Source organism: Petaurus breviceps, unplaced genomic scaffold (genome assembly GCF_028583685.1).
Source record: "Petaurus breviceps papuanus isolate PSGF00001 unplaced genomic scaffold, PetGlider_PUasm1.0 129, whole genome shotgun sequence".
NCBI classification, from domain to species: domain Eukaryota; kingdom Metazoa; phylum Chordata; class Mammalia; order Diprotodontia; family Petauridae; genus Petaurus; species Petaurus breviceps.
The window spans coordinates 3,602,891-3,621,554 of record NW_027185665.1 but is presented as its reverse complement, the minus strand read 5'-3'; the positions used below and the strand labels follow the sequence as shown (position 1 = coordinate 3,621,554).

Below are 18,664 nucleotides of genomic sequence, written 5' to 3'. Positions count from 1 at the left end.
CTCTCTCTCTCTCTCTCTCTCTCTCTCTCTTTCTCTCTCTCTCTCTCACACACACATGCACTCACACACACATACATGCAAATGTTGCACATGTTTTAAATGATCTGTGGTAACTAAGTCTAAAGGCTCTGAGCTTTGCTTGAAATTACGTACCTTCTGGGATGCACTGTCCAAGGACAAACTTATAACCCTTGCAGCACCTTTTCCTAGAAAACAAACAAGAAAAATGCTATTTAAGAAGGAGTTTCCTGTAGTTACAATGATATTCTTTTATCAGGTTTTATTTATTTATATCAGGTTTTCAAAAGCAATTATGTCCCAGGAAATCTCTGTGGTCTAAGTACTGTGCTAATGGGTTAAAGAGTAAAGGGTGCAACATAAGCTTAACAAAACACCAGACCTTGGGAAATTCATTTAACCACATTGAGGCCACAGCCACTAGATAATAAAACAACAACAGTAACAATTGTTATAGTTACCATATATGTTGATTGTAATAATTGTGTATCTATATAGATAGATGCATTTATCTTTAAAGTTTGCAAAATAAATCTATTATGTCACCTTCTTCTCACAAATAACCCTGTGAGGAAGGTGCTATTAGTATCTTCATTTTACAGATGAGGAAACTGAGTCTAAGAGAAATTCAGTGACTTGGCCAGCGTTACAAAGCTAGGGAGTGCCCGAGGCAGAATTTGAACTCAGTTTTACCTGAATCAAAGTCCAGTCCTCTATCCACTCCCTTGATGCAGCCTCACATTGGATTAGCTGCTCCTTTATTGCCGTATCAGACTGGTGCCTGATTGAGCTTGTAGTCTAGCAAAAACTACCAACTATTTTTCAGATGAATTGCTCCTCAACAATTTCTACCCCATATTTTATCTGTAAGTTTGAAAATCATATGTAAAAATTTCATATTATCGTTACCCCTTCCATATCTTAGGGGTTAGGAATGCAGTGCCCCTGCAATCTGGAAAATCGATGTAAAATTTTTTGACCTTCCCTTGGTACCAGGGAAGAAGTCTGATTTTTTTCTTTTTCTTTTATGGGGTGTTTATAGAGCCTTATTGTAAAATTTGGGTTAATATTACACAATACTAGACATATACTTTTATGTATTTCTGAGTTTCTAAACTTTTTCTGTATCCTCTGATGGCCTTCACATGTTGTGTGTGGCTTCCACAAAACTCCGCCCGAATTTCCATTTAATATCTTATGTTGATTCACTATATATCAAAACCTTGATGGGGAATGTCACAATGTGGAAAGCATAACTATTAATTTAAGCCCAGTGCTCTAGCTTTTCAAGATTTTAAAAAATCCTGACTATTGTCTAACTTATTGGCAATCCTACAAAGTTTTGTTTCTTCTGCAAATTTGTTTTCTGATATTTAAAGGAAAAGGATAACTTTGTCATTTTTTCCTGCTATTTTAAAAAAAATTATAACTGTATAGTATTTTGATTGCGATATAGAACAAATCTATTTGAGTGGGCTAGTAAGAGTTAAGTGTCTGAGGCCGAATTTGAACTCAAGGGTGCTCCTGACTCTAGGGCTGGTGCTCTATACACTGAGGCACCTAGCCGCCCCTGCCCAAACTCTTAAAGGGTTCAGATTGACAATTGCTTTTCTCGCCAGGAAGATTATTCTGGATCTTTATTCAGCATATTTTATTAGGCCTTAGGAGGAAAAACAATGTCATTCCTTTCCAAATGTTCTGTAAGACATTTTCTTGAGGACGTGGCAGTATCCAACTTTCTGATGAGTAGTTTACATTTCCCATTAGAATTACTTACTGACATCAAAAGCCAAATTCTAACTTTTCTATGACAAAAGATCCCTTCCTTGTGGTTTTAAATAATTTTTTACACTGGTAAAAGATCCCAGAGTTTCCATCCCAGGGGTTTCTTACATTGATGAAATCATGGGTCTGTCCTTTCATCTCCCCAAAGCTCTATTCCATCCCCATCTGCTTTTTAATGTTACCAAAATGAAGATCTCTGATTGGTTCCCAATAGTCCAAATTTACAACAGGAAAGAATATTAATTTAATAAATTGTTTATTTTAATTTCTATGGTCATTGCTTACTGAAGTACTCAGGGTATCATACAAGAAGGACTGTGGGGAAAAGAACAGGACTTCTAAATGATCTAAAATTGTGATTTTTTTTGGCTTTATAAGAAAGAACGACGGGGGAGAACAGATGTTTCTGATACTCAAGTTGAAAATCACATTTAAACATATGGTTCTATTTGTCTACTTTGAATAGCATAACTAAGGTACGGGCCTCCGAGATGTTTGATATGTTCTGAAGTCCATAGAAATGGATATAATCTTTCCAGTGTCTTTCACCATGAAGGAGACACTGAAGTCAGGAACCTCATGACCCTTTTGAACATCTGAAGACGTGGGACTGTCAAAACCATTGTAGCAGCAAGCACCCCAGCATCCCCAGGGTGTCTGCCAACACAGGTTCTTAGATCTGCTTTGTTAAAGGAAAGCAACTCAAAATGGGTTAACAAACTTACTTTAATGAGTCAAATATGTATCTTTACCTAGTTCAGGGGAAAGAGGTCAGCACCCCGAACTTCAAAGTATACAGACAGAATTATCAAGACAAAAACAGATCAAGTAGACAGATTTCCAAACTGTCCAACCATTACATCTATACCAAACAACATCTGGGTTTCAAAGCCGGGGGGGGGCTCTGGACAATGGCTTTCCAGAGTTTCATCTGATCAAATCACAGAACACTTCTCCAAGTGAGCCCCCAAAACAAAGCTACACATCAGGGCTTATATAGCCTTCTCCTGGCTCAGAGAATGTAACAACCTTTTGGACCCACTGGCCAATCAAGGAGTATCTACTGAAAAACAAGCCTCCTACCCCAGGCTCCAGGTGCACTTTAGCCCAGGGGCAGGGATGATCTTTAAATTTACATTCCCATTACAACCATGGAGTCAGTAACAACCTGCCATGGGCCTTCCTTATGAAATTAAATTAAAATGAAGTGATTTGATCTGTTTTCCAAAAGCTATGGAATTCTGTTAGGAGAAACTCTGGACTCAAGGACTGACCATGTGGGCTTTAATTTAAATGTGCAGCAAAGAATTAAGCTCCCCTTTGTTCTTTCCTCTTCATTGCGTAACTGACCCCAGTGCAATGATCAAGGGGTGCAAATCGGTGATTCAAACTCATCCCCAGCATGACCGACCCTGCGTTCATCATAATAGATCACTATTTTGTATGTGAAACATCCATCCATTGCAAGGAACTATTTAAAATAAACAAAGTATTATTCCAAACTATGGAAAAATAAATATTGGCTTCACCTTTTATACATTTTCAAAGATTAGCTACAACATAAATTATCTTTAATGAAGTTTAGACAGCCCAAGCAAAAGCTCACCACAAACACTGCTGTGGGATGTTATCTTTTAAAAAATAAAACAAACAAAAAACCAAATCCAGTAGGAAAAAGTTCATAGGTGTATCCTGGGGTGGGGAACCTGCAGACCTGGAGGCCACTTGTGGTTTTTTAGGTCCTTGAGTGTGGCTTTTGGACTGAGTACAAGTTTTACAGAACAAATCCTTTTGTTAAGGTGATTTGTCTGTTGAAGTTTGAATTCAGTCAAAGGGGCACACTTGAGGACCTCAAGGCCACAGGTTCCCTCCCCCAGCCCTGATTCTAGGCAGAGGCCATTTCTAAATTTCAGCTTAGTTTACTAATGCAGTTAAGGGGTAGAGAAGGTGGTTAGCTCACTCTTGCCAGCATCTGCTAATCAGGAGAAACCATAGGGGTTTTCCTCAGGCATCCCAGAGGATGAGGACACACCCCCAGAAAGATAAGCAGTGCAGCCCATACCCTACCTTGCAAGTCTCCCTAGGAGCTTTTGGAAAAGAAAACAAGATGGAGGGAATGAAGATGGCACAAAGAGAAATTAGCATTAGGGTGTCGGACATCCCTTATTGTAGGATCCTGGAAAACAATGATGGGAGGAAAGACAGTTATGGAATCAGAGCCCTGAGAAGGCAAAGAGAAATAAGAAGGTTTGGATTCACAGAAGGCTTCTCAGTTTGCCTTGTCTCTGATACAAACAACAAGAGCTTGATTCCAAGTGTCTCCAATCCCTTTTTGCTGTCTTTGCTATCATCACTCATATAGAAGGAACAGGGGCTGGAGTGCAGGACCTGGAGTCAGGAAGAGCCAAGTTCAAATCTAGCCTGTTACTTACTACCTGTGTGATCTTGGGCAAGTCACCTAACCTCTGCCTCAGTTTCCTCTACTGTAAAATTAGGATCATAATTCCTCCTAGGGTTATTGTAAGGATAACATGACACTATTTGCAAGCCTTTACCAGGTTTGCACAGCCTGTGGCCAGTGGGCCACATATGCCCTGTGGGCGCCAAAGAATTTAGGACAGCGGTGAAAAATGTAGAGGATGTTTTCCTCCGCATTTTTCTGCTGGCCACCTGAAATCCTTTGGGTGCTGCAAGCAGCCCAGGGCCACACATGTGCAAGGGCTTTAGGTTATGCAGGCCTGCTTTTAGTTATAAAGAATCTGACTACTATTATTGTTATTATTATTGTAATTATAAGATCTTACCAATCAGCTCAGTGCAGCACTTGTCAAGCGGTTTTAACTAAAGGACTCTGAGGTCTTCGTTATTTTTGTGTATCTCCCAGGTTCAGTACAAAGAACTGCTATTAGTGTGTGGTATAAATATCTGTTGGATGAATGAGTATTTGTTCTCAGAGGCCTGAAGCTCCTCAGACACTTCCTCTTAAGAACTGTATTAATTTTCTTCTTTTCTCGCCATGGCTGGGGCCACATGATAAACAAGACACCAGAGCTAGGTGGCAGATCTTAGGAAAAGGAGCAGCAAAAACTGAACCTGATAAGAAACTCCATGGGGAGCTAAGTGGTGCAGTGGCCAGAGCACTGGGCCTGGAGTCAGGAAGACTCATCTTCCTGAGTTCAAATCTGGCCTCAGACACTTATCAGCTGTGTGACCCTGGGCAAGTCACTTAACCCTTTTTGCCTTAGTTTCCTCATCTGTAAAATGAGCTGGAGAAAGAAATGGCAAACTATTCTGGTATCTTTGCCAAGAAAACCTCAAATGGGGTCATGAGGAGTTGGATTCAATAACCAATAAACTCCATAACTTATTGTCTCCCTCCTAATGATAATCATAGTACATTTATATAATGCTCTGGGTTTGCAAAGCACCTTGTATATGTTATCTTATTTGGGCTTTTCAATAACCCTGTGAAGCAGGTGTAGTTTTTATTCCCATTTTACAGATGAGGAAACTGGAGCTGAGAGAGGGTAAGTAACTTGCTCAGGTTCACATAACTAAGTTAAGTGTCAGGCAGGATTTGATCTCAGGGTCTTCCTGATTCCAAATCCAGCACTCTGTCATTTACTCTGACAGTGAATTTGCACAGAAACTGTAAGTGGTTTCTGGAAAGTATTTTCATTCCCATTCTAACCTCACCAAAAATCATAGAACTGGAAAGAACCACAATCAATTATTCCATCTAACACCCAAGGTAGGAATCCCATCCATAGCCTCCCTGACAGGTAGTTGTGAGAGAATGACCTTACTTATGACACATACACACTCACATAGACACACACAGAGATAACCAAACACTTGCCTTCCCAGGTCTATATGGCATGGCAAGGTCAGAATCTTATTAACCAGTGCCGGGGTTCAAAACTTGTGTGTGCCATAGACTTTTTCTTAGTCTCAAGAGACCTATTCCTCAGAATGATTTTCTTAACTTCAAAATCAAAACATAGGATTATAAAGAAAACTAATTATATTGGAAATAGTTATTGAAATAAAAAAATTCATGAACCTTAGGTAAATAAGGCCTGATCTAATCTACATGTACCCATTGTCACTCATTTCCCCCTCCACACTCATTTTTTTCCTATAGTTTTATTGATACTTTTGTTTTTACATCACAGTGACTTCTGGATATTCCCCTGTTCCCAACCATTTCCTAGGGAGCCTTCCCTTGAAGTAAAGAAAAAGTTAAGCAAAATCCTCCCATCCCTACAACATATATATGGCTTGTTTTGTATGTATTTATCTATATTTATTTATATTTGTTTTCATGTTGTTTCTCCCACTAAATTGTAAGCTCCATGAGGGTAGGGGCTATCTTTTATCCCTTTTTGTATCTCCAATGCTTAGCACAGTGCCTGGTACAAAGTGTTGTTGATTTGTATTATTCATGTCCAAATCTGTGACATTTGGGGTTTTCTTGGCAAAATTACTGAAATAGTTTGCCATTTTGTTCTCTAGCTCATTTTACAGACGAGTAAACTGAGACAAACAGGGTTAAGTGACTTGTCCAGGGTCACACAGCTAGTAGGTATCTGAGGCTAACTTTGAAGTCATGTTTTCCTGACTCTAGGCCAAGGGCTCTATCCACTGGGTCCCCTAGTTGCACTGGCACATAACAGGTACTTAATAAGTTTTTATTGATTAATAAATTCCTGGGCCAAGACTGATTATTACTATTGTATAAGATTCAGCTTCATTTTAATGTTCTTTTTTATCTTTCTGCTTATTTAACTTTAATTAGTTCATACATTCCTCATATTCATTGTTACTTTTGCTGTTGTGTGTTGTACCTGAGCTGAGATTTCATTAGTGTAAAGAGCTCTTGGTGAGGGATTTCCTCTACAAAAGTAGGTGCTCACCTTCTCGGTACCTTAGCCTGAGAGGGTTACCTGGGGGCACTAAGGGGTTAAATGGTTTTCCCTGGGTCACGAAGCCAATATGTGTCAGAAAGTGGTACTTAAACCCACATCTTTCTGACTCTGAGGTCAGCTCTCTATCCACTAGGCCACACCTCAATAATATCCTACCACACTTATACTAGATACCCCAATTTGTTAGGCTATTCTCCGATAGGCATCCAATTTATTTTCAGTCTTGTGCTAATGCAGAAAGTGTTGGTATGATTAACTTGCTTTTTTGAGACCTTTCAGTCCTTGGCCTCCTTAGGGCATATGCCCAGCAATGACATTTCCAGACCAAAGATGTGAACAGTTTAGTCACAATTTAAAAAAAAATTTTGAGGGGTGGTCAGATTAGTTCTTAGCTCTATGAATTGTGTATCAGTAATCTCATCTTCTTGCAGAGCTTCCGACATTGGCCATTTCAGCCTTTTCCCATTTTTGCCAATTTTCTATATGAGGTGAAACCTAATAAAAGTTTTAATTTGCATTTTTCTTATTCACGATTCGCATAAATCCTTTATATAATTGCTGAGTTTTTAATTCTTCTTCTGAAAACTATTGGTTTTCTTAGAATTCATAACTTTCTCTAAGATTCAGTCCTTATACAAGGCCTGTTTTGATCCCCCAGTTTCTTATGCCCCCCCATTCTGAAATTATAATGTATTCACGGGCTTCTTCCTCTCAACAGGATGTAAGCTCCTTGAGGGCAGAGACTGTTTGGGTTTTGCTTTTTTTTATTCCCAGCGCGCTGAGCATACCATGATCTGCTTAATGAATGCTGGAAGAATGAATAAATACATAGAGAAGATCAATGCTGGAGGCCACACAAGTCTGAGCATGTTGTAGAATCAATTCTTAAGATACATGAAAGAGAGGAGAATCCAAATACTTAGGGGAGGGGGGGGAGGAGGAAGGCATGCTTACTGAAAAAGACAGTCAGGAGAACATCACTAATATTAACCCATCTGTATTCTTTCCTATCTCCACAAAATTTTTGCTAGAATTATCTATAAAAAAGAATAATCTATACATCTATACATATACATATATAAATGTGTATGTATATGTATACGTATGCATATGTGTATATCTATATCTATATCTCAAGGGTATTCTTGATGAATTTACAAATTTCCACAGTAGACCATGACAATACCGCTGGGATTATCATTTATAGATTACAAAAAAATACAAAACACTGCCATAAAGGACCCAAAAGGTGTTTCCAACGTCACTGTCAAAGTCATACAATATTTCTTGAAAGAATTAACAAAAAGATAACTTTGATTCTACGTATTAATATCAAGCAAGGCATAAAACAAGATGTCCTCACAAAATTATTTGCCACCTAACAACCATACTGTATGATAATCCACTATGAATATTGAATGAATGAAAATCAAGCTTTTCTCAGCAATACAATGATCCAAGACAATTCCAAATGACTCACTATGAAAAATGCTATCCTCATCCACAGAAAGAACTGGTGGAGCCTGAATGCAGACTGAAGTGGACTATTTTTCATTTTATTTTTACTACAGATTTTTTTTCAATCTGTGTTTTCTTTCATAACATTACTAATAGGGAAATACGTTTTGTATGACTATGCATGTATAATCCATATCAAATTGATTGCATTCACGAGAGAATTTGAAACTCATTTTTTAATGAATGTTAAAATTTGTTGTTTTGAAATGCTTTATTAACTTCTCATTTGCATCATTCATTTCTGCCAGATTTTGAGTTACAAATTTTCTCCCCATTTTTCCCCTACCCACCACCCCAAAATAGCAGTCCCACAGGATATTCCTTCCTCCAATCTGCTCTCTCCCATATTTTCTCCCATACCCTTTTTGACTTTTCCAGTGGATCTCTATGCCCCAGTGCTTGTATATCTTATTTCCCAATTACATGGAAAATAGCATTAATAATAGTGTATATATATACACACATACATATATATTTGAATACTTGATTTTAAAACTTTGAATTCCAGATTCCTTCCCTTTTTTCCTTGTCACCCAACCTTACTGGGAAGATAAGCAGTTCAGTATAGGTTGTACATGTGTGGCTAATGCAAAACAATAACATAGTAGATATATAGTAAAAGACTGACTATATTTCCCGCCCTCCTATCCCACCTCCCACTTGTTCTATTCTCTACTTTGATCCCATCCCTTTTCAAAAGTGGGTGCTTCCAACTTCCCTCCCCCCCCAGCCTGCCCTCCCTTCCATCATTCCCCCTCTCATCCCCTTCCCCCCCTACTCTCCTGGAGGGTGAGATACCTTATTTAGTGTGTATTTCATTCCCTTCTCAAGCCAAATTCAAAGGTTGACCCATTCTCTTTTGCCTTCCTATTCTTCCCCTCCATTGTAACCATTTTCCCTTGCCTCTTCTGTATGAGATAGTTTACCCCATTCTGTCTCTCCCCATCTCCTCTCATTATAATCCTCTCTCACCTCTTAATTTCACCTTTTAAGTATTATCCCTTCCTGTTAAATTGGTCCTGTGCCCTCTATCTATGTATACCTGTAAACATATTCACATATGTATTCATATGCCCATATACCCTCATATATATATATATAATTTCTATTCCCTTCAACTACTGAGAAAAGTTTCGTCAGTACAATGATTGTTTTTCCATGTAGGAATGTTAATAGTTCAACTTTGATAAGTTCCTTATGATTACTTTTCCCTGTTTACCTTCTCATGCTTCTCTTGCTTCTTGTATCTGAATGTCAAAGTTTCTACTCAACTCTGTTTTTTTTTTAGCAACAATGCTTGAAAGTCCTCTATTCCACTGAATGAACATATTTTCCCCTGAAACAGTATACTCAGTTTTGCTGGGTAGGTGACTCTTGGTTTTAATCCCAGCTCCTTTGACCTCCAGAATATTATATTCCAAGCCCTTCAATCCCTCAGTGTAGAAGCTGCCAGATCCTGGGTTATCCTGATTGTGTTTCCACAATATTCAAGTTGTTTCTTCCCGGCTGCTTGTAATATTCTCTCCTTAATCTGGGAATTCTGGAACCTGGCTATATTATTCCTAGGAGTTTTCTTTTTGGGATCTTTTTCAGGAGGTGATTGGTGGATTCTTTCAACCTCTATTTTGCCCTCTGGTTCTAAAACATCAGGGCAGTTGTCTTTGAGAACCTCCTGGAGGATGATTTCTAGGTTCTTACTTTGATCATGGCTTTCAGGCAGTCCAATAATTTTAAAATTATCTCTCCTGGATCTATTTTCCAGGTCAGTGGTTTTTCCCATGAGGTATTTCACATTGCTTTCTATTCTTTCATTTGTTTGGATCTGTTTGACAGCATCTTGATTTCTCATAAAGTCATTAGCTTCCATTTGCTCCAATCTAATTCTGAAGCAATGATTCTCCTCAGTGAGCTTTGGAGATTCTTTTTTCATCTGGCAAATTCAGCTTTTTAAGGCATTCTTCTCCTCATTGCCTTTTTGAGCCCCTTTTGCCATTGGAGTTAGTCTTTTTTTTTAAGGTATGATTTTCCTCAGTCAGGCTGTTGACTCTCATTTTGTAATTTTCTTGCATTGTTCTCATTTCTCTTCCCAATTTTTCCTCCACTTCTCTTACCTGCTTGTTAAGTTCCTCTATGGCCTGTAACCAGCTCGTATTTTCCTTTGAAGTTTTTGGTGCAGGAGTTCTGACTTCACTGTCTTCCTCCTGTTCCATGCTTTGCTCCTTTTTGTCCCCAAAATAGGAGTCTAATGTTGGAATCTTCTGTCTGCTTTGTTACCTTTGCCTGGTCATGTTGCCCCTCAGTCACTTGACCCCTGGGCTTTTTGCCACAGTAGGACTCTGCCGCCAGATAGGGGAGCTTTCATCCCAAATGCTGGGGTTTTCTCAGCTGCTGGAGGTATTAGATAGGTGCCTTCTCTGAGGTCTCCACACCCTCTGGCAAGCTGGACACACACCCCAGGACCTCCACCCTAGACTGCAATCCAGATCCAAAAAGGTTAAAGCAAGAGTGATTACCCCTCAGACTGGTGCTTGGTCCCCCTACACTCTGCAAGCCAGGAGCTGAAGCTGCCATGTGGTGCTGGCTGGCTGTGCTGACATCTCAGCAGTTTCTTGCCCTGGGGGCAAAAACCACGCACTCCCACTTACTGGGTACCACAGTCCACTCTGCACTGTCCTCTCACTTTGTCCTTCGCATCTATGTGTTGATAATTCTGGAAATGGCCACAGCTGCTGCTGATCTGGAGTTCCTCTGGCCTGTGGCTGGTCAGGCCCGCCCTGGGGCTAAAACCTGGGTGTGGGGCTGGGCTTGGCTCCCAGAGTGCTATGCTGGCCCATTCCTGCCTCAGCGGGAGGTTAGCTTCTCTGTTTCATTTTGTTGGTTTCTGAAGCTCCAAAATTTGTTTAGAGTCCCTTTTTTACATGGATTGGAGAAGGTGGAAGCTGGAGCAGTGGGGAGGTTCTGCTTCTACTCCGCCACCTTGGCTCTACCGCCCCTTAAAATTTGTTTTTACATGTCATTGGGAAAAAATAAAATATTATTTTAAAATTTGAAAAAACAATTATTTGTCACCATCATGAGATGTCTATCTCATATCCCAAAGTGATAAGAGATTAGCTATAGATGGGAAAGTTCTTCTTATGTTACTGATTGTGAATGACAATGGGCTGATGTCTCAAAACCTTGAAATATTTCAGAGTCTCCTAAATGTAATCCATAATCACTCCAGAGAGTTTAGCTTAACTATCACCTAAGGAAAACCAAGTGGATGAGAAATTTTAATAGCTAAATAGATAATTCACAAAACTGTCAGTGGATACTACAAATGGACAATGAACTAGGCCCAGAGTTGAACAAGAAGAGGAGAATGAACAGGGAGGATTCAGGGAAATTGCCCAGTACTTTTTATTAACTCTAAACTTCTGGAAGAGAAAGCCCAACATCTTAATATAAATATTCTTTTTATGATGTCATATGACTATCAGTCATAGAATACTATAATCTTTGAAGAGGTAAAATTGAGGGTCACCCAAAGGGCAGTGGAGACAAGCCCAGTAAATACAAGTAGGCTACAGTAAGTTACTAATGAAAACTGATCTCTCTGATGATATCTCTTACACCTTTTATCATTTGCAGTTTTTCATTGCTTTTTAGAATGTGTAGACAAATTCACAACTCCATCAGTCAAGTATGGGTGCAATTATGTTACCCCTTCTGGCAGGGTGATTTTTTAAAGATTTCACTTTAGATGAGGAGGTTTCTCTGGTTGTGCCTTCCTACTTCCTTCTTAAACCTGTGATTGGCCTGATTAGAGATTTTTACTTCAGATATCTTCACAGAAAAACTGGTTAGTTCTCGATATGGGGAAATAACACTGTCCTCTTTGTCTTTGGAATGAACAGGGCATATTGTTTTCTTGACAATGAACTTCACCTTGAAACTCTGCTAGATTCTTTTTTTTTTTTTGGAGGGGAGAATGCAGGGCAATCAGGGTTAAGTGACTTGCACAAAATCACACGGCTAGTAAGTGTTAAGTGTCTGAGGCTGGATCTGAATTCATTTCTTCCTGACTCCAGGGCCAGGGCTCTCTATTTACGGTGCCACCTAGCCACCCCAACTCTGCTAGATTCTGGGTTTTTAGAGGTAGAACTGTCAGCCTTCCTTGGAGAGTGGTTCTTTTAGCTAAATGAATTGTCTGGGTTTAATAGAATCTCCATTTGGGGGTGCTACAACCTCCTTATTTGGAGTCATTCCTTCATTTTATCAAATAGAAAAAAATCCATATAGTAAAAATTTCACTGAAAGCCAATCAAGAAAACCTAGGTTAAGAAAGAGTAAAAGTTGTAGACATCACTGGAGCTAAGTGGGGCAACTTGAGGGACTGATGGTGATTTTCTTGATATACAAAGAGAATGGAATTCTTTTGAACTCTAAACTGAGTATTCTCAATAGAAAGCCAAAGGCTTTCTAGAGCTCTAAGCCAAGGTTTGTACCTCAGACAGGGAAGGAGGCCACATTCTATTTCATGCCTGGAAAGGGAGAGAACACTGAGATAACCCACTAGGGCATAACTTTTAGCTGCCTTTGACAAACATCAAATAAATAGCAGAGAGGCTGCCTTTCATTCCATTATTCAGTTTTCTATCCTTCTTTCCCAATATCTTACATAATTTCTCTTTTAAAAAAATGAAACAAAGTAGAACAAAAACAAATCTAAGCTTGGGGTAACATTGTCATGGTATTTAAAATGGAACATCAATAATAAGGAGTAGAGGGGAGAAAAGTTCCACCCCTGAAGCTATATGGTATAATGAATTCCACATGGATCTAGTATCTTTAAAATTCATCATAAAGTTAGAAAAAAGAGAGTGATAGACCTGTCCTGGTTGTGGAAAAGAAGAAAATTCTATCTAACAAACAGAAGAAATTATAAGACAAATAGATGGCGCTGATAGTAGAAAAAGAGATTTATATTAGAAAAAAACTACATCCTTAATGAAAACTGATTAGGACACCTGGAAAAAAATCTGACATCCATACTCTGTAAAGAATTTATATTAATATAGAAGTAAAATCCATCTCATAATACATTGCAAAAAGGTATGAATAAACTGATCTAAGAAGAAATACAATCAATAGCCACCAGAAAAATCACTAAGACTACCAGACAATCAATGGAATTCAAATTAAAACAACTTTGATACCACTTTGCATCATCAAATTGACAAGGATAATTAACAGTAATGAAATGCAATGTTGGCTGTACTATTAATAAATAGTCATACTATCATATTACTAATGGATCCGGTAATTGGTAAGATCTTTTTTGGGAAGCGATATGGCAGAAGCTGCCCTGCCATGCCTGGAATGTTCTCCATTCTTATCTCTATCTCCCTAGCTTCCTTCAAAAACCAACTAGGTACTACCTCCTGCAGGAGGCCTCTCCCAAACTTCCCAGTTGAAGACAGGGAATAGACTTTGTCCGTGGAGTTTTCTTGGCCAAGATATTGGAGTGGTTTGCCATTTCTTCTTCAATGTGTCCATTTTACAGATGAAGAATTAAGGCAAATAGAGGTTGTTACTCACCCAGAGTCACACAGTGTCTAAGTTAAATATGAGCTTAGTTCTTCTTGACTCTAGGCCCAGTGATCTATTCACTGCACCACCTTTGATCTTTATTAAACAATTAAACAGATTTATTAAACAGATCCAAACAAATGAAAGAATAGAAGGCAATGTGAACTATATCATGGGAAAAACCACTGACCTGAAAAATAGATCCAGGAGAGATCACTGAAAAATTATTGGACTATCTGAAAGCCATGATCAAAGTAAGAACTCAAAAATCATCCTCCAGGAAGTTCTCAAAGAAAACTGCCCTGATGTTTTAGAACCAGAGGGCAAAATAGAGGTTGAAAAATCCACCGATCACCTCCTGAAAAAGATCCCAAAAATAAAACTCCTAGGAATATTATAGCTAGGTTCTGGAATTCCCAGATTAAGGAGAGAATATTACAAGCAGCTGGGAAGAAACAATTTGAATATTGTGGAAACACAATCAGGATAACCCAGGATCTGGCAGCTTCTACACTGATGGATCGAAGGGCTTGGAATATGATATTCTAGAGGTCAAAGGAGCTGGGATTAAAACCAAGAGTCACCTACCCAGCAAAACTGAGTATACTGTTTCAGGGGAAAATATGGTCATTCAGTGGAATAGAGGACTTTCAAGCATTCTTGCTGAAAAAAAAAAAACAGAGTTGAATAGAAAATTTGACATTCAGACACAAGAAGCAAGAGAAGCATGAGAAGGTAAACAGGGAAAAGAAATCATAAGGAACTTATCAAAGTTGAACTATTGACATTCGTACCTGATGAAACTTTCTCAGTAGTTGAAGGGAATAGAAATATATATATATATATATATATATATATATATATATATGTCTATATATGACGGTATATGGGCATATGAATACACATGTGAATGTGTGTATATATGTTTACATATATACATAGATAGAGGGCACAGGACCAATTTAACAGGAAGGGATGATACTTAAAAGGTGAAATTAAGAGGTGAGAGAGGAATATAATGAGAGGATATCTGGAGAGACAGAATGGGGTAAACTATCTCATATAGAAGAGGCCAGGAAAAATGGTTACAATGGAGGGGAAGAATAGGAAGGCAAAAGGGAATGGGTCAACATTATTCTCACTGAATTTGGCTTGGGGAGGGAATGAAATACACACTAAATAGGGTATCACCCTCCAGGAGAGTAGGGGAGAAGGGGATGAGAGGGGGGATGATGGAAGGGAGGGCAGGCTGGGGGGGAGGGAAGTTGGGAGCACTGACTTTTGAAAAGGGATGGGATCAAAGTAGAGAATAGAACAAGTGGGAGGTGGGATAGGAGGGCGGGAAATATAGTCAGTCTTTTACTATATATCTACTATGTTATTGTTTTGTGTTAGCCACACATGTACAACCTATACTGAACTGCTTATCTTCCCAGTAAGGGTGGGAGACAAGGGAGGAAGGGAATGAATCTGGTATTCAAAGTTTTAAAATCAAATACTCAAATAAATATATATATATATATATATATACATATATACTATTATTAATACTATTTTACATGTAATTGGGAAATAAGATATACAGGCACTGGGACATAGAGATCCACTGGAAAAGTCGAAAGGGGTATGGGAGAAAGCAGATGAGAGGAGAGGTTATCCTGTGGGACTGCTCTTTTGGGGCAGTGGGTAGGGGAAAAATGGTGATAAAATTTGTAACTCAAAATCTGGCAGAAATGAATGATGTAAATCAGAAGTTAGTAAAGCATTTGAAAAAGAAAAAAAAATTCCAAAGATCCTGAACGATTTTCCTGTCTAGTTTTGACATCATCTATCCATGAAAGACCTAGCTAGGAGTTAGAATCTCATGACAGTGTCCCAGAGTTTATAACCCCTTTTTTCTCCCTCCACCAAAATTACTTTGAGAGAGGCAACAATGGGATAGTCACTCTTGATTTCAATCACCAGCAGTTTCAGTTTCTGGATTACCTGGACCATAAGACAAGAGCAAATTCAGCTTGTCGATAAGGTCCATTTCCTGCCTTTCAATGCTTCTCTATCAACTACTAATTTGCATGTCAATCATTGCTGTCTGGAAAAAAATTCATGATTTTCTAAGAATCACATTCTTTATGTGTCTGACAAATGACAAAATAATTGTTGGAGTCCCGAATGCTAGATTTGACAATGATTCTGCCAAGATCTCACTTACAGGAATTCTGGATTTGGGAAAATTTCCCTATAGTTTCTCTCTCTGTCTTTTTGTTTCTCTTTAATTCTCTGTCTCTGCTTCTGTTTTTCTCTTTCTGTCTCTGTTTCTCTCTTTCTGTCTCTGTTTCTCTCTCTCTATTTCTCTGTCTGTCTGTCTGTCTCTCTGTGAATAATTGTTTGAATGAAAGAGGGAAACATCTGGTCCACCTCCTTTATCTCCACAACTTTATAATGTTAAATGGAAGCCTTTGAGATAACTCTAGGGGGAATTTCCCATGGCCAGTGTTACTGACTATTTAATAATCAACCTTTCACTTCTTATCTCCACTCTAGAGACAGACATCCAAGGGAGAAAGATCCTATAGTTGAAAATAACCATTTCCCTTTAAACTTGTTTTGACCCTCAATTATTAAATAAATTCAACCCAGGCTCACTGTTGGAACAATGCAATCATGGGAAGAAGCATTAAGGTGAAACGAAAGTAGTTCCAGTTCTTTTTTTTATTTAATATTTTAATCGATTAATTTGTGATATTTTACATCATAGTCATGGGTGGATAGATACACTAAATCTTCTTCTACCCAGCAATTCTCCCCTTCTAACAAAGGAAAACATTTAAAGAAAACCACCCAACATGACCACCATGTCTGACAATCTATGCAATATATGCACTCAAGAGTCCCCTACTTCTCTGAGAAAAAGAGAGAACTTCTCTTTTCTCTTCTCTTGTCTATTTCAACAATATCAGTCCTGTTCTCTCTACTCACATAGGTACCACCCTACCTCTTGCTCTATTTATCTTTTGCCTGGATTTTGCAATAGCCTCCTAATTGCTCTCTTTGTCTTAATTCTCTCTCCATTTTAATCCATCCTCCTTATAGAGCGGGGTAGGGAAGTAAAGGAAGGAAACAAGTAGTCATTAAGCCCCTAATACTGGCAAAGACTCTGTTAAGTGCTTTGTATATATTGTCTCATTTAATCTTCCCAACAAGCTGGGGTGCTATCTTCTATTATTCACATTTTACAGTTGAGGAAACTGAAGCAGACAGAGGTCAAGTGATTTGCCCAGGGTCACACAGCTAGTCTCTCAGGCCACATTAAAAAAAATTATATAATGCTACTTTGTGACAAGCATTGTACTCAGTACTTTACAATGATTGTTTCATTTGATCCTTACAACAAGACTGGGAAGTAGGTGGGTGCTATTATTCCCATTTTACAGATGAGAAAACTGAGGCAAATGGGATTAAGTGACTTGCCCAGGGTCACACAGCTAGGAAGTATCTTCTTGTTCCACATATATCCACAATCCATCTCTTGTCTCCTTGCCTTTGTACTCAGCTATTCTCCCACGCTTGGAGTGTCCTCTCACCTCACTTCCAGCTCTTGGAGTCATGAGTTTCCTTCAGAATGCATTTCAAATGCCACTTTTGTGAAGACTTTACTGATTTACCCAAGCTGCTAGGGTCCCCCATCCCCAGTTATCTTGTATTTATTTTCTATATTTTTATGTGTCTCTATCAATACAAATTGTCTACCCTTCTGGAATATAATCTCTTGGAAGCTGGAATTGTTTCATTTTTCTTCCTATATCCCTAGCTCATGGCATAGAGCCTGGGACACAGCAGATATTTAATAAATGTCTATTTATTGATTCACTCTCCAATGCCAAAACAGGTCATTATCATTATATAGTGTTTGCCTTGCTTATTTTTAATATTATTATCATACTTATTTACATTATTTAGCTAATTTGTATATTCTCCTGGGTCTACTTACACCACTGTTCTGTTCATGCTTTCCATGTTTCTCTAAATTACTAACTTTTGACATTTATCACAATGCAATAATACAGTACATTCACATATAACAATTTGTTTATTCATTCTTTAATCAATGGACATCCACTATATTTATAGTATTTTGCTAACCACAAAAAGTACACCTATGAAAATTTTGTCATATATGAGATCTTTCTTTCTGACTTTAATGCCCCTGGGTTACATGCCTAGCATTGCAAGTTCCTTCAAAGGGTATAAAAGACTGGTCACTTTTTTCACATAATTCTAAATTGTTTCTTCCCCACAATGTTGGATCAATTCATAACATGTCAACAGTGCATTAGTGTGTCTTTGTTCCTACAGCCCTGCCAACATTGACTATTTCTACCTTTGGTCATTTTAGCCAGTTTGCTAGATATGAGGTGAAATCTCAGAATTGTTATAATTTGCATTTCTCTTATTAGTAGTGATTTGTAGCATTCTTTCATGTGATTATTGAGAGTTTGCAATTCTTTTGAAAGCTGTTCATGTCCTTTGTCTACTTTCTACTGGGGAATCGTTCTTGGTCTAATGTATTTGTTTTAGTTCCCTATATATCTTGGATAACAGACTTTTATCAGAGATACTAAATGCAAAAGTCCCCCCCCCCCAGTATATAGTTTCCTCCTTATTCTCAATTTTGCTTTGTGTCTCTAAGCTATTCATTTATCTTCTCCTCAAGTCATAGGAATCTGAAAGCACTTCTGAGAGAAGCTTCTCCTTTAGTTATAGACCAAAACCAGCCTCGGAGCTTCCCCTTTCCTGGGAAAATGAATACACAGCATATTTCTTGGTCTGAAAAAGACCAAGAA

The 18,664-nt window shown here is 38.4% G+C and overlaps 1 protein-coding gene across 1 annotated transcript in view; it reads right to left on the bottom strand.

Moving 5' to 3' along the window:
* Window positions 1-18,664, bottom strand: part of LOC138172856 (collagen and calcium-binding EGF domain-containing protein 1-like) — a 350,877-nt gene that overhangs the window by 40,710 nt on the left and 291,503 nt on the right. The window contains exon 3 of the mRNA XM_069102725.1: window positions 154-206. Within this exon, the coding sequence (XP_068958826.1) occupies window positions 154-206 (53 nt within the window). The remainder of the gene's footprint in view (window positions 1-153; window positions 207-18,664) is intronic.